General features: G+C 47.4%; 1 protein-coding gene across 1 annotated transcript in view; it reads left to right on the plus strand.

Moving 5' to 3' along the window:
• LOC123287868 (uncharacterized) overlaps nt 1-15,534 on the plus strand; it is a 35,488-nt gene extending 19,954 nt beyond the window's left edge. Inside the window, exons 4-5 of the mRNA XM_070496086.1 lie at nt 2,583-2,858; nt 14,188-15,534. Coding sequence (XP_070352187.1) covers nt 2,583-2,858; nt 14,188-14,276 — 365 coding nt within the window. The 3' untranslated portion in view covers nt 14,277-15,534. The remainder of the gene's footprint in view (nt 1-2,582; nt 2,859-14,187) is intronic.
• Nucleotides 15,535-16,239: the final 705 nt, after the last annotated feature.

The following is a 16,239-nucleotide window of genomic DNA, read 5'->3' on the forward strand; positions in this document are numbered from 1 at the left end:
GCTCTACTGGCTCTTGCAGACTTTGGCATTGAGTTTTCTCATTGAAGTGAGGCTTTTTGATACCTTAGTTTGTTTGTTTGGCCTAAAACTAGGTTCTCATACCCAGTCTAGGGAACATGGTGTACAGCTTGTAGCCCCATCTTCTCAGTTTATGCTCCCAAAGCCCATCCTTGGCAGCAACAAATTATCTGATCATCTCACATTCATCAGATATTCCTCAATGTCAAGGTCAGGCTGCCATGAGGCCAGAGTCCACGATGGGTCAGGGAAAAACCAGAGACACATAGTCTAGCTGTGTTTGATGCAGGGTAGCCGAATTTTCATGGGTACATCCATCCACGCCATTTAGGAAGCACCAACAATTGGCTGGGCTAGATGGGGAATAGGAAGCATTAGAGGATTTGACATGGAATATATGAAATCTGATTAAGTTTATGAAGTCCTGATGCTGCAAAGAAGATGAGTGGGTAGGTGGTGAGAGTGAAGGCAGAGACCTTTCTGGGGTTGTGGATTTGCTACAAATATTAGACTGGCGTCCTGGATGCCGTGTTCAGTGGTGACACAGGAAAGTTTTCTCTTTAGTTGTCAAGTGTGGAATCTCAATAAGCTTCACTCCTTCTTCTCTGAGATTCACTTGAGATGTTCTCTCTCCATTATCTCTTGTGTCCACAGGCTGATTTATCACATGGATCAAAAATGTCCCTGCAGTCCTAGGTATCGCATCCACACAACAAATCCTCTTGAATGAGAGAGACTTCCCTCCCTGATCCATTGAACAGGAATCCTGGTTGTCATGAGGTCCAGACCAGAGCACTTAGACCATTTCCCCTGATTCCGTCATGGCATCCAAGGAGGGGATTTTCTGATCGGTTTGGGAAATTAAAGGCCTATTTCTGGAGCTGCAGTGGGGTTTTTCACATGCTCACCACATGGTTAGGAAATTAGGGGTCTAGAGAGGACAAGAAAAGGCAAAATGTTTGCCTAAGTGGTCCCCACCCAGCACATCACTCTGTCCTCCATCGCCATCATTAGTTCATGTTGATCCTAGCACTGTGGACACTGGGAGCTGAACCGGGGACACAGGCCACAGGTTCCTGTCTCACAGAACTCTGCTTCTGGCTCCCAGACCTTTCTAATGGTCTGCAAAGGATCGATCTCAGTTGAAATCACACCCACTTCCATCAGTGAGGCATCAATCTGAAATTCAATATTCTCAGGAAAAGTAGAAAGAAGCAAAAATCCCTCATGAGGACATCCTCTCTCTAGAGGGAGTGAGAGGATGATTAAGGTTCAAGAAACCACAGTAGTGGCTGGTGCCAATCATCACATGCGCTCCTCTCCACCATCGACCCTGTCCCTCAAGTGAGGACCAGTCCCAGAGGGTCAGCTCATGAATCTCTGGATGCATGCTCCATTCCGGGCCCCTTCTACCCCCATCCCCAAGCACATGCTCCACGAGGTCAGTGAGGGGTCATTGCTGAGATTCTCCACCTCATGGGGTCCAGGTCACAGGTGCTCTATCGAAGTCACCTACCACTTCTATGTTCGGGCATTGGGATCAGAGTGACCCTGAATCAAAAAGGTAAACACCTGACTCTCATACAAGTATAGAATGAACCAGTGTAAAATATTTTATTCAACTCATACATTAGTGAGGAGACCAGTAAATGGTAAGGATTGGTCACAGAGCATAGCAAAAATCAAAGTCCTTATATTTCGGCAGGAATAGAAGCTTTGGAGCAAAGTTTTTGAGTGTTGGAGATGCACTGCTTAACCTCTAACAAGAGAGGGATCACATACGAGGAAAGAATCTGGGTCCTGCACAGAAGGGGACCTGCCTCCATGGGGCCGGTCACTGCTCTGTTCTTGATCCTGATCTAAGAGGAGTTTGATAAGAGACACCCCCTCAGTCCTGACCGCTGAACAGCCAATGGCCACACGAACATGCTCACCCCTGAGGAGGCTGAGCGGAGCATAAAGACTGCCTTTGGGTGGTGGGGAGGCAACATGAGGGGCCACCTGGCCTGACCCTAAGGCAAGGGGAGAGTGGACAGAGCAGTGGGGACTAGAGCTGTTTCTAATTGGCTTTAGTCACTGTGTCACACCTGATGAATCATGGCCTGGACACCGGGGGGTGCTCAGTGCTCGTTCCTGAGGTTTTTGTGGCTCATCACAGCTGGGACCAGCCCCCTGGCACTGCCTGGTGCCCTCTGTTCAGGGATCACAGCTGTGAACTCCCCACTCCCTGGCCATCGTTAGGCAGTGAGACCTGAACCAAGGCCCAGTGAGAGATCAGAAAGCTGGGAGGGTCTGATGTGCATGTGTGGGCCCTCCCTCTGTTAGAGTATGAAGAGGGGAAGGGAGAGATCTGGGAGAAGCTCTGCTTCAGTTGTGGGGCCACAGACGGTGGGAATCGGTGATGACCTCCACCATGGCCTGGACCCCTCTCCTCACCCTCATTGTTCTCTGCACAGGTGACTAGTAATGGGGACAAGGGGCCCTGGGAAGATACATGTCACCCTGCTTTCTCATCTTGTTTCTAGACCCCAGCATCACCATCTCTGTGTCTTTCCCTCTTCTAGGATCCTGGGCCCAGTCTGTGCTGACTCAGCAGGCCTCAGTGTCTGGGAATCTGGGCCAGAGGGTCACCATCTCCTGCACTGGAAGCAGCTCCGACATCAGTGATTATGATGTGCACTGGTACCAACAGCTCCTGGGAATGGCCCCCAAACTCATCATCTATGATAACAGCAAACAGCCATCTGGGGTCCCAGAAGGATTCTCTGGCTCCAAGTCTGGCAACTCGGCCACCCTGACCATCACTGGGCTCAAGTCTGAGGACAACGCTGATTATTACTGTGAGTGCTATGATGACAGCCTGAGTGCTCACACAGTGCTCCAGGCCTGTGGGGAAGTGAGACAGAAACCTGCTTCCCCCCCAGCCATGGGGCTTCCCTGTGCAGCCCCCACTCCTTGGCCATGTCAGCTGCTTCCTTGGTTTCTTTGGCCCCAAACTTTCTATGACTCAATCCAGGGTGCTTTGTTTAGAGACTGTGTCCTCGTCCTCTCCCATTCTTCCCCCACTGCCTGTGTCTGGTTTGAACACATTATTGATTTTCTCAAATCGAGCAGACATTCCTGGATGTGGAGGCAGGCGGCGCTGGCCACAGCATCCATGCAGTGTGTTAGTCCGGCAGGGCTGCCACAGCGAAAAAACACAGATGAGTTGGCTTAACCCAAAGAAAGGTATTTTCTCACAGTTCTATGGGCTGGAAGTCCAAGATCAAGGTGCTGGCAGGTTTGTTTTTTCCTGAGGCCACCCTCCTTGGCCCACAGATGTGTACATTCTTACTGTCTCCTCACATGGCTTTTTCTCTGTGTACTTACCCCTGGTTTCTCTTCCTCTTTTTAGAAAGACACCAGCCCTACTTGCTTAGGAGAACCCCCCATGAACTCTTTTACCTTAATTACCTCCTTTAATGCCTTATATCCAAAGACAGTCACACTGGGGGTTAGAGTCTCAACATAGGATTTTGAAGGACAGAGTTCAGTCCATATCAAGGGGTCAGAAAAGAACCAAGGACACAGAGTCCAGCTATGTTTGACTCAGGATAACTGTCCAGATGATGTGCATCCACACAATTTATTGAACACCTATTATGTGTCAGACTTTGGTTAGGAGCTTAGGATAGTAGGTGGAAAATATGGGAAAGTCCCCATGCTCAGGAAGCTGACACTCTCAGGGGAAGAGAGAGAACAAACAAACAAAACATGCTTTGAAAGAAAGATGTCCTGGGAGAGTGGGGAGAGGCATGGCGGTTGGTGGAGATGGGAGAATTAGGGGGGGTGAACAAGGAAACAGCAGAATGTGATTTAAGTGTATTTAATCCAGGTGCTGCATGGAAGGTGAACTAGGAGGAGGGGAGAGTGAAGGCAGGGACCAGGTGGGGGTGTGGATGATACGATGTCAGACTAGGAGCCCTGGAGGAGGGGAGGAGCAGGTGGGATGGAGAAGAAAGGTCAGGGTCCCCATGTCTTGAAGGTAGGAGGGACTGAAGAATGAAAATGGGAAAGAGAGGAACCGAGGCTGGGCTCTTGGGAACAGTGTGGGACGTAAGTGAGTCGATTACTTGAGACAACATGATGACCCCATATATTTATGACAGGATTATTTAAACCTTATATTTTCAGGAGACATGATCAGCTCCTGACAAATGGGACTGTTCACAAGAAGTCCTAGGAATGCACGTCTCGGTTTACTTTCATCTCACATTTGATGTAAACTACACCTGTGCCTGTTAAACTTTATCATGTTGTTGGAGGAATAGAATGTGAAGGATGAACTCAGTCCCCTCCTTCGCAATGCTGCCCCCATATTAGAAATCTTCCACTTTGGAAAAGATGAAAACCACAATTTCCACCAGATTACTTAATTTTAAACTCAATAAGTGGGATTCTGTAATAGGTTTGTGTTTACATGCTTCCAGAAAGTTCTTTTATGTATCATGAATAGATAACCCCTAATTGGCTACATCTGTCATTCTGTTGATGAGAAAAATGAGCCAAGAGGAATGGACAGGCTGATGACCCTGAGACGACTCATTTGCAGATGCAACCCCAGGCCTCAGAGCAGGGGGTCTGCTCTCCCACTGGGCAGGGTCAAGGCAGACATGTCCACACATCCTGATCCCAGTCATCCACTGGGGGACGGGGAAGGATGTGCTGGGAAGCAGGTGTTAGGATGGGCTCATTAGGTCACAGGATGAACACAGTCTAGTAGGAGAAATATAGAAAACTCTATTAGAAATCAAAATGTGATGGATGCACCTAGAGAAAGACAGCCCTTCACTGCAGGGATGAGGAGGGAGGAAGGACTTAGGCAATGCTTTACATTAGAACCAAATGAAAATGGTGAGAGGATTTTTCTAAGATATGTATGTCATGCTATCACTAGGTTAATACCTTCATTCAGAAGATATGATTTTCCAGAAGTTCAATCAGTCCCTTCAATTGTTAAACACATATGAGCTAAAGTGAGTTTAAAGTGGCCCTGAGCCAGGCACAGAGACCCCCGTCACGTAGGAGAGAACCTCATCTTGCAGGGGCTTTCAACCTGGCTGCTTAACATTCTTTGGTCTGGAGAATTCTCTCCGAGGAAGGAGGGACAGAGGGATACTTCAGTCTGTTTAGAACCAGAAATTCAGGGTGGGCTACAAAGTTTGGATTGTGGTATCAGGAAGACAAATGGCAAAATTTCACAAGGACCAACTGTAAGCAGGGCTGATGAACGCTGCTGGATTCTCTGTGATTGTCTCTACGTCCTCCATGAGTATATAGTCTCCAGGCTGTTTTCCCACATGGACCAAACTTGCCTCTGCAGTCCCAGGCATCATATCCACACAACAATCAGTCCATAAGGAGAGAGACTTGCCCTCCCTGTTCCACTGATCAGGAAATCAGCTTTCAGGAGGGCTGGACGAGCTCACTTACACCATCACCCAGCTCCACCATGGTGAGCAGGGAGGGGATTGTCTGACTGGTTTAGGTAACACAAGGGCTATCCAGGAGCACGTGTGGTCAATCCTAGGCCAACTGCATGTCTGGGAGACTTGGAGTCCAAATAGGAGAAGAAAATGATAGAAGTTTTACCAAATAGGTCTCTAACATTTCCTCACTCTTCCCTGCACCCTCATCGTCAGTTCAGGTTGGGGCATGTACTGTGGACACTCGGATCTTGGAAGGGGACACAGGCCAGACTGTTCCCGTATCATAAAGCCACAGCTTGGCTCCCTGGCCTTTCCGATATTCCTACAAGAGATCAATTCCGGGACAAGACAGATTCATTCCCATCCACAACGTATTGATCTGAAATTTAGGTAGTCTCATGAGAGGAAGAAAGAAGAAAAAAAAAAGCTTTCTCTTGATGACCTCTTCTTCCCAGGTTTAGTAAGAAGGTAAAGAAGGCTCAAGAAACCTCCATGGTGGCATCTTCCAAAGCTCACCGGACACCTCTCCCTGCCTTCACTCTCTCCAATGTGGACCAGACTCAGGGACCATCACATGAACCAATACCTCTGTCCACATGCTCCACATGGAAGTTCCTTTTGCTCTCAAACCACAGCAACTGCTCCCTTGGCCACCACTGTGTCATTTCTGGGAGTGTCCACATCACAGAGTAAAGTTCCAAGGGAATGAGAGCACTCAGCCTGACGCTACCTCTGCTGTGACTCTGCCCATCGAGGACATAGAGAAAACTATTAAGAGCTGCAGTTGAACTGTCCTGGTTTTTCCTCCACCTGGACTCTACATGTCAAGGTCCTTCTGGAATGTCCTTTGTCTACCCAATCATATCATGTAATGTCCTCAGACCTAGAATCATTGATTTTTCCCAAATTCTACCATCTCTCTTATGTTCTCATTTCCTTTCCACCAGTCAGCTAATGACCACAACCAAGCATCTTCAGCCCATTGTCACAAACATGTGTGTCGGGGGTGGAGTTTTAGAAAAATATAGCATCAGAAAATCAAAGTTTTAGTTGTTCCTGGGAATCACTTCAGGACTCGAGAGAAGCGATTCCTGACCTTAAAGATCCCAGTCCTCAGTCACCACAGTGTCAATAGATTAGATAGAAGGATCCTCTCAGAGATCTCAGTAAGTAACCTAAATTGTCAGGGAAAATTTTCCAAAAGTTAAGCATATGGAGTAAGAACATGTGTCAAAAATTTATTCAACTTATATTTCATTGAGGAGACTAGTGAGACAGTAATAGATTTTAAAGAGTATTTTCTAAATACAGTACATTTATTCTACCAAGACTGGGCCAAGGAAGCCAGTTTTCTACGTTGGAAATAAACTGGTTAATGTCTTCAAGGGTAATAAATCTATGAGCTTTGGATTTCTCTTCTGTGTAAAAGTCTACAAATTAACGTGATTCCATTTACAAGAAAAATATGGAGAAGGGCAGCTAGACTTTAGATTCCTCCATCTTACACTTCCCGTCCGATCTTTCCTAAAGGGGAATCTGTCCTCTCTCTGTTGACTCTCTCACCCACTCTTCACTTCTCACCTTCCTGACATATGGCCTCTCCCTGTCTTCCTTTCCAGCACTCCCAGTAGGTCACGCTCAACTAGTGAGCAAGACCCTTCACCTGATAAACCAAACCACATCTGGGATTCCTAAGGCACTTGCCCTGCTAACTAATCCGATTTTTCCTAGTAGGCCATATCTCCGGGGTCATGTTATTTATCTCTGTCTTCCTCTGTTGGTGTCCACTTTTTGGACTGCTCTACATCTTCACCTAAACCCAGGGAATCTTCAAGTCCTGCCCATGTCCTCTCAGCTCTCGTGTTGTCTCTGACTCCCTGCTCCCCTGTGATCCCACAAACCTTCAATCCCCCACAGACCCATGAGTGCAGCAGTGTCTGCTCTGGTCTCCTGCCTCCAGTGGTGAAAGTGAGGAAGGGAGACCCCCTGTATGCCTCCCACCGTCGTGTCTCTTCTTCAGGTTCAGCTCTATGAGCAGGGATGAGGCTGTCTAGCACAGCCTAGAATTCCACTGCCAACCCCCAGACTCAACACCAGACCGGTGTTCAGTAAACATTTGCTATTGAAGACATGCTCCTCACTACACAGGCCGAGTAGTACTGGATCAGGATGGGGCCTGAACTGGGAGAGAGTCAGCTGTGCCCGTGCTCCTCTCTCTGCCCTGAGCCTGAGAGCTGAGGGGGCCCCACCAGGGAGAGAGCATCCAAGGGGAGAAGGGACACAGGCAGCCTCATCCTGTGTGTGAGAGACTAGGCAGACCTGCAAATCCTTGTTTATTGAAGTGGAAGGAAAAGCAAAATAAAATTCACAATGAACATTTCTGCATCATCAGAAAGGAAGCAGTGCCAAAAAAACTCAAGGTGCAAATATTTTGTAAAAATTAATTTCTGTTCAATAATGAAGAAAATTTAATAAAGTCCCTGTTGTGTGATTTAATCAAAATTGTTTAAAAATAACAAAACTTACAGAGAAAATAATATTTCAAGAGGTGGTATCATTGTAAATGCAAAATTAAAATAGAGCTTTTTTCCCCCAGGAAAATTCATTGACTACTCTTGATTAAATAATGACTTTAGATTTTCACTAATCCATTTAAACATTTTGGTGTATTAATATCTCAAGATAATGCAACCCCACTGTAACACACAGAGAGCGCACCAAACTGACGGCCAGGATGTGCTCTCTGCCCCTAACAACTCCCCAGACTCAAGTGAGCTAAGAGTCTGGTGCATAGAATTCTCAAAGTTTTCTGGCTATAGAAATCTTATTATTTGATCTTATTATCTGCTTATTTTGTTTTATTTTATTTTGGTAAAAGTTTTTGTTTTTTTTGTTTTATTTTTGGCTGGAGGTGATCTTTCTGGCAAAATCATGTAGAGTGGACATTTTGCCAGATAAAAGCATATAAATCGTTCTCGTTTTTAACCTCCCCACCCCTGCCCAGAGCATTGGTTCTTGAGTATGAACCACATTCTTTTCAAAACTCTCTAATAGGAAAGATTGATCCTAATAGCTACACATGTCACATTCCCCTGGGCCCAGGCTCTGTTCACAATGATTCAGAGGTTTGAGGAAAATGCTTCAAAGAATGTCATTTGTGATGACTTCCTGAAGAAAAGACATGGACTTTTTCCCAGATCTTTCCTCAGGAGTGCTCCTCACATCCCTTCTCCTTTCCCGACCTCTCTGGTCCCTTAGTTCCTAAGGACCCTCGAGTTTCCTGACTCTTCCAGCCACAGGAGTCCCTTCCCCTTCTCCTCCCTGGGCTTCTCCTCATTCCCCAGGGAGCTACCCAGTGTGCACCTTCATCCTCAAAACTCTCACCCCCGTGTGTCCTCTGTGCACATCTAGTGAGGGGTCAGGCAGGAGGAAAGGGACCTGGATTCCTGAGCAGCCTGGGAAGTGACTTCATGGCTGACCTGTCCCTGTTCTCAGCTAATGAATGTTTTCCTTCATGTAGGGTTTGCATATGAGGCCCCTTCCCCTGAGGACTCCTTGCAAAGTGGGTGAATTCTGTCTCTGATTCCTGCTGAGGAGGCCCAAGCAGACAACGACAGACTGAAATGAGGTGGGAGGCTGCCCCTGAGGAGGGCCTCGCTCTGCCCTCAGGGAATGGCAGTGATCAAAGCAGTGGGGGAGGCAGGAGCCTCTGGCAGGGTCACCTGTCCTCTGGTCACAGATATGATGGACCTGGGCCTGGGGCAGCAGGGGTGCTGTAGGCTTGCTGCCAAGGGATCTTTGAGAGCTGCGAAACCAGACACCTGTACCCTGGTCTCTGCTCACTGCCCCCTGGGCCCAGGAGCTGGATTTCTCGGGGTTCCTGGTGATTCTCAGCCCAGTCTCAGCCCAGGTCTATCCCTCCCAGAAATAATGATCTCAGGACATTGTGTGTGTGGTGGGAGAGGCAAACATGAACCGAGGAGGTGTTTGGTTGGCCAGGAGAAGAGGAACAAATTTGTATGAAGGGCTCTATTCTCTGGGGATTGAGGAGGATGAGAGAGACCTGCAGCATTTCCATCTCAGCAGAGCTCCGGGGCGTCTGCACTACGGCCTGGATTCCACTCTCCTCCCCTTCCTCCTGCACTGCTCAGGTCAGGACGGTCCTGATTCCCCAGCCCACTAAACTACCTCCCAACCACATGGAGGAAATGTCCCTCTCTCTTTCACTCCCTCCACCATAATGGCTGTTTGTGTTTCCAGACTCAGTCAGCCTGTGTGACTCAGTTACTCTCTGCGTCTGCCTCCCTGGGAGCTTTGGCCATGCTCAGCTGCACCCTGAGCAGTGAGCAGAGCACCTTCTACATGGGATGGAATCAACAGCACCCTAGGAAGACCCCTCAGGATGTGACGTGCCTGAAGAGTGAAGGAAGCCACAGCAAGGGGGATGGAATTCCTGATCATTTCTGGGGCTCCAGCTCTGGGGCTGACCGCTACTCAACCATCCCCACCAGCCATTCTGTGGAGCATCTCACAGCATTGCTGTGTCATTTGTTGAAGCAACAGTGATCCAGATGAATGGAGAAGTGGGATGATCCTGTTTCTTCTGACCTGCTACCGACACTGTCACATGGCTCCCAGAAAGAGTGTCTGGTGTCCTGACTATCAAAAGTGTTGGATTTTTTCTTCTTGTTTCTCCAGGGAAGAGCAAGGCATATAGCTTCCTACCATGAGCTCCCCAGGCAGCAGGCAGCTGGAAAGCTGCTACAGAGTGACCTGGTCCTGCAGTAATGGTGCAAATGTAGAAAGCAAACCTGGTGCACCCTGCTGTCTCGTGCGGTGTCATTCCCTAGGGGAACAGGAATACTCTCCTCTCCAGGCGGAAACCCCAGGATGACGCCCCTCACTCCTGCCTCACTGGAGTTCATTGGAGTGACCACCTTAGAGGTATCTCACTGATCTTCTGGACCAAGGATTTTAGAACTCTTGCAATAAACTCGAAAGCACATGCTAATTTAAGGAGGAGAGAAAGAGACAGAGGCAGAGAGACATAGGAACAGTAAGAATGGTGGGAGTAAACGCACTTGACTCTTTCTTATATCTTGAGACATTTTATCTCAGGTGTCCAGGACGTGGGTTTGGTGAGTGAGAGAGAAGGAGGAGGGACTGACCCCATCACAGTGAAGAAAAGAGGTGCTAATCCAGAAAAATGAGGGAGAAATGAGAAAGATGCATTAAGGCCACCTTGACACCCCTGAGACTGAAAGGCAGGACTCTGTGACCTGGTGAAAAGCACGCACTCCAGCCTCAGAGGCGGCCGGTGCAGCCGGAATCCTGCCTGCCCTTTCCTCCCCTCGCTCATCCACGGCCCGGCTCAGTGCTCACTGGGACCCACAGGGGGTGACTTCCTACCGCCCCTGGGGCCTGGGGACAGATGGTGCCCAAGGGACTGAGAGAGCCCTAGTTCCCTTGGAGCTTGGGTGACAAAAGACACACAGACTTGGGACAGCTCTGTCTGCACTGTGAGTCCTCAACAGGCCTGGGTGTGTCCACCATGGCCTGGTCACTTCTCCTCACCTTCCACACTAACTGCCCAGATGTCATATGACACATGTGTGACCAAAATGGCTACATCAAAAGTACATTAATAATCGCTATTTTCACATAAAAAGAGAAACAATCCATTAAAATGGGCAAAAGATCTGAACAAACAATTCACAAAGGAAAATAATAAAAAATTTTAAAAAGTGCTTGGCCTTATAAGTCATCAGCAAAAGGGAAATTCCAACTATAATGAGACCTGGACCAAAAGGTGGCCCATAGTGAGCCAATTAGCACAATCAGAGCTGCCTCGGCTTAATGGAGAGGAAGGAATATGCACCTACAGAAATTATGCACCTACTTGGGGCCGGCCTGGTGGTGGCAGTGGTTGAATTTGCACCTTCCAATTTGACGTCCCTGGGTTCGCTGATTTGGATCCTGGGTGTGGACATGGCACCTCTCAGCAAGCCATGCTGTGGCAGGGGTCCCACATATAAAGTAGCAGAAGATGGGCATGGGTCTTAGCTCAGGGCCAGTCTTCCTCAGCAACAAGAGGAGGATTGGCAGCAGATGTTAGCTCAGGGTCAATATTCCTCAAAAAAAAAAAAAACGAAAAAGAAACTATGCACCTACAGAAACTGATGGAATGAGAAAGTCTAACAAACCAAATGTTGACAGGGATGTGGGTCCAGAGGAACTCACCTATATTACTCATTTGGAATGTGAGATGCTTTGAAAACTTTTGCCAATTTCTGATAAATTGAAATCTAAACATTTAGTTTGACTCAGCTTTTCCAGTTTTATATATTTAAGCAAAACAAAAAAGAAAGAAAGAAAACAATGTCATAAAGGGAAATATGTAAGAATGCTCACGCTGGAAAAGACCTTTTAGTTGCAACACCAAAAGCTCCAACCAAAAAAAGAAAAACCAAAAAAACAAATTGATAATTTGGAATTCATCAAAAATGAAATACCCTGCACTTTGAAAGTCACTGCTAATAGAAGGACAAGACAGTCATCGACTGGGAGAATATGCATGCAAATCACTTACCTAATAAAGGACTTGTGTGGATAATATGTTGCAGAGTTCTTTCCATTCAATAATTACAGGAGAGTTCAATTTAAAATTAGGAAAGATATTTCAACAGACACTGCACCAAAGATGATACATGATAGCAAATAAGCTCATGAAAAATTTTTCAACATCATTATATATTATGGAAATGCAAATTAAAATGAAAATTATATGCCACTAAACCTACATGAGAAGGGACAAAAGTACAATACTGAGAGGAGGTGGCAAAGCTACTCTCACACGGCTGGTGGGAGCACGGAATCGACAAACTAGTTAGGAAAACAGTTGAGCAGTTTCTAAAAGGGTTAAATATATAGCTTCTTAAGACCCAACTGCTCTGTTTACCCAAGAAAAAATAAAGTGCATACTCATTCAAAGACTTGTACACAAATACTCAGCAGGTTTATTCATTTATAACATAAAGTTACATATTAAATTTTATTTTAACTACTTAATATATGAAATTCACATATTAAATAAATGCAAACAAATAAATTTACTTCTAACATAAATAACGGCTTTATGTATAAATAGCCCAAAGTGTAAAAGACCCAAATGCTCATGAACAGGCGGATGGAGAAGCAGACTGCGGCCCGTCCATACTGTGCACCCAGGAATGGCCTGTGGATAACTGTGAAAACAGGGATGGGTGTCAAAATACATATGCTCAATGAAGGAAGCCAGACAAGTAAAGCTGGGAAACCAGAACAAAGATTTGAATTATATAAAATTCTACACAATGGACATTAATTTATAAAGACAAAAGCAGATCAGCAATCACCTAGGGATTGGGGAGGGGATGGCGGGATGGAGTGGTTTCAAACTGGTGATGTCAAATAATGACAGATACAGTCATTGCCTTGACGGTGGTGATGGATTCACCAGTGTGTTCATATATTCATGAGAGCTTGCCAAATTACGCACTTTAAAATGGCAGTTGATTATTTGAAAATTAAACCTCACTAAAGCTGTCATAAATACATCTCAATCCCTTCTTGGTGAAAGAAAAAGTTCTTTTGAATCGGGCTCCAGCTCTCCTCAGAGCCACAGCTTCAGTGTCGTAGACCACTGCAAAGGTCCCCTGTATGGTTTGCCACCCAACCACCAACCTAGTCTCCTTAATGTCTCTGAGTATTTGCAAACACTGCCGATCTTCCAAGAATCAAGCACATTTCCTAGGAACAGTTATTGCTTTGTCCACCAGCAGAACCCCGGTCTCCATTCAGACCCAGGGCTCCAGTGGCTCCTTCATGTGGCCCCTGTGGAAGGAGCTGCTCGGGTCTTTGCTCCCAGAGCCCTCTGCTTCCTCGCTCACTGCAGACTCAGTCTCATTGTCCTGTGGTCAGATTTCCACATCTCTTCCTCCTAGTAGTCCAGGAAGCCCACAGTTAGGTTGTTTATCAATATCACTTACGTGGGGGCAGAGCACGGGGTGTGGCGCATGGATGTTTGTGGACCCACAGTGACCAGGCTGTCAAGCCAGTGTCCCTGACATTATTTCCAACCTGAGACTGAAGTTAGAACAGCGAGCAGCAGGGGGCTCTGTGGGTCTTCCCCAAGGTTGCACCTTGGGTGCCCCCTGCTGTGTAATCCCTCAAATCCTCCAGGGCTGGGACATTGGTGCTTGTGTTTGCTGAGGGGTCTCAGTAGCTGTGTCCTCTCTGCTCACAGGTCTGAGTAAGGTCCCTCAGCTGCTTCCTCCCTGGTCCCTCTGATGGGGCAAACTCTGAACTCACCCATCAGCTCCTCCATCTAAGGAATCAAGCTCAGACTCAGCTGGTTCTCAGGATAAAAGTGGGATCATCATTAGGGGGAACAAATTTGTGTGAGCAGCCCCTTCTCTTTCAGGTCAATGGAGAAAATCAAAGATTTGGGGGCCACCCAGCCCTGATCTGGGGCCCCAGCAGGCTGTGTGCACCACGGCCGGGACTCCTCTCCTCCTCATGCCTCTCTCTCCCTGCACAGGTAGGGACAGTCTGCAGTGTCCAGAGTCAGCTCCTGAGCCTGTGTCAGCCCCCTGTGGCTGAGACCCTCTAGCTGCTTAACCTTAGTCTCTGCCTCATCATCCACGGGTGTCTGTGTCTGCAGGTTCCCTCTCCCGGCCAGTGCTGACTCAGCCACCTTGCCTCTGCATCACCTGGAGCATATGCCAGACTCACCTGCACTGCCAGCAGTGACATCAGTGTTGGTGGATACAGGATATTCTGGACCAGCCAAAGCCAGGGAGCCCCCAGGTATCTCTTGCTCTGCCACACAGACTCAAATGAGCATCAGGGCCCAGGATCCCCAGCCACTTCTCTGGATCCAAAGATGACACAACTAACTCTGGTGTTCTGCTCGTCCCCGGGCTGCGACCTGAGGACGAGGCTCACTATTACTGTAACACATGGCCTGGCGTCACTAATGCTCACATGTGCTCCAGACCCCCGAGGACGTGAGACACAAACCCCCCCCCCACTCTCCTGGTCTGGTGCACTCGCCTCTCTGGTGGCTCAGGAGATGGCTTCTGCTGTCACATCTTAGACAAGACCTGATTTTCCTAGAACCAGAACAGTTGACAAAGTCATACCCTTTTCTTCATATCATGAAGAATATCATTGCTAATATATTCTTATCCAACTCATGTTTGCATAGACAAAAATTGCTTGTTGAGAGAGAAGATTCTCTCAGTGGAGACATTTGAGGAGGCCAAAAGAGATCGAGTCTGCCCATGCCCAGCACAGGGTCGAGTGACTGCGATATGCTTCCGGTCTGACTGTTTCAGTTTGGATTTTGTGATAAAATGCCAAGATGCAGAATTTAATTGTATTCTATATAGCAGTAATGAACCTTCAATTTTTAAAAGAAAAACAATAACATACAACATTACTAATATTCAATGAAACGTGGATATATCTGAGAAAAATTGCAAATCTTGTATACTGAAAATTACAAAACCTTTCAAGAGAAATTTAAAAAATAAATGAATGAATAGATATTCCTAGTTTCTGGGTCAAAAAACTGACTGTCACTAAGATAACAGTTCTTCCCGAAATGATCCAAAGACTCACTGCAAGGTCTTCAGGTAAAATGTAATCACGATGAACCATGAGGGAGAAGATCTCAGCAAAGAAAGAAAATGCTAAGAGCAGACATAAATGCTCACAGCCCTGGGATGCTCCTTCTTTCCCTCCCGGGGAGCTGATCCATCTGGGAAGGGAGGGGTGGAGCATCGTCTTTGAACTCCAGAAACAGAGAGGTTGTTTTCGATGATCAAGGTGAGGCAAGGAGAGCAGCGTTAGTCCCAGAAGAGTCAGAGGCCAGGTGGGGAACCTGCTCTGAGGGCTGACGGGCAGAGGGTGGGTGCAGCAGGCCAGGGCTGGATGCCACTGGGCCCTGAGCCCGTGCTGGCACCCACCATGTGCACCGGGGGTGATGGGTTTCTTGTTGTCTCCTCACCACAAGGAGCACCTTCTGATCTGTCACCTGTGCATGAGGATTGTGACCCAGCGGCTCTCAGGAAGAAGGTGCTCCCAGGGTCCCTGACATCATTTCCAAGGCTCAGAAGTGGAACCTGCATCCATGAATCCTGGACAGGAAACCCAAAGGCCCTTCTCACAAAATCATGTATTACTGGCGATAGCTGCCAGGCCTGTCGCAGAAAGAGTGTGAATCCGTCCTTCAACAAATGGGGCGCCGACAGCCTGGTCTCGTGGGGTTGTGTACAGTGCACAACCATCCAGGAATATTCCTGGACCTCTGCTTCCCTGTGACCACGACCTCCTGAGGTCTGTGTAGGGCCCAGAGCACAGGCTGCCCTTGTGCCACCGCGTATCACAGATTGTTCCACAGGACAGGACCCTGCAAAGGGCCAGAACGAGCGAAGAGCAGGCAGAGATTTGGATGAAGGGCTGTGTACGACTTATGGTTCTCCTGAGCACAGAATCAGTAGGATGTGTCTCTCTCTCTCTTTATCCATGTATCTATGTATGTATCTGACTATCGTCTATCCATCTACCTATGTGTGTATGTATGTGTGTATCTATCTATGGAAATTTATTTTAAGAAATTGTTTCGCATGATAATAGAGACTGGCAAGTCCAAAATGTGCAGAAGGCTGGCAGGCTAGAGACCCAGGGAAGGAAGAGTAGAAGTTACAGT

The sequence above is a fragment of the Equus asinus genome, chromosome 23 (assembly GCF_041296235.1).
Source record: "Equus asinus isolate D_3611 breed Donkey chromosome 23, EquAss-T2T_v2, whole genome shotgun sequence".
NCBI lineage: Eukaryota > Metazoa > Chordata > Mammalia > Perissodactyla > Equidae > Equus > Equus asinus.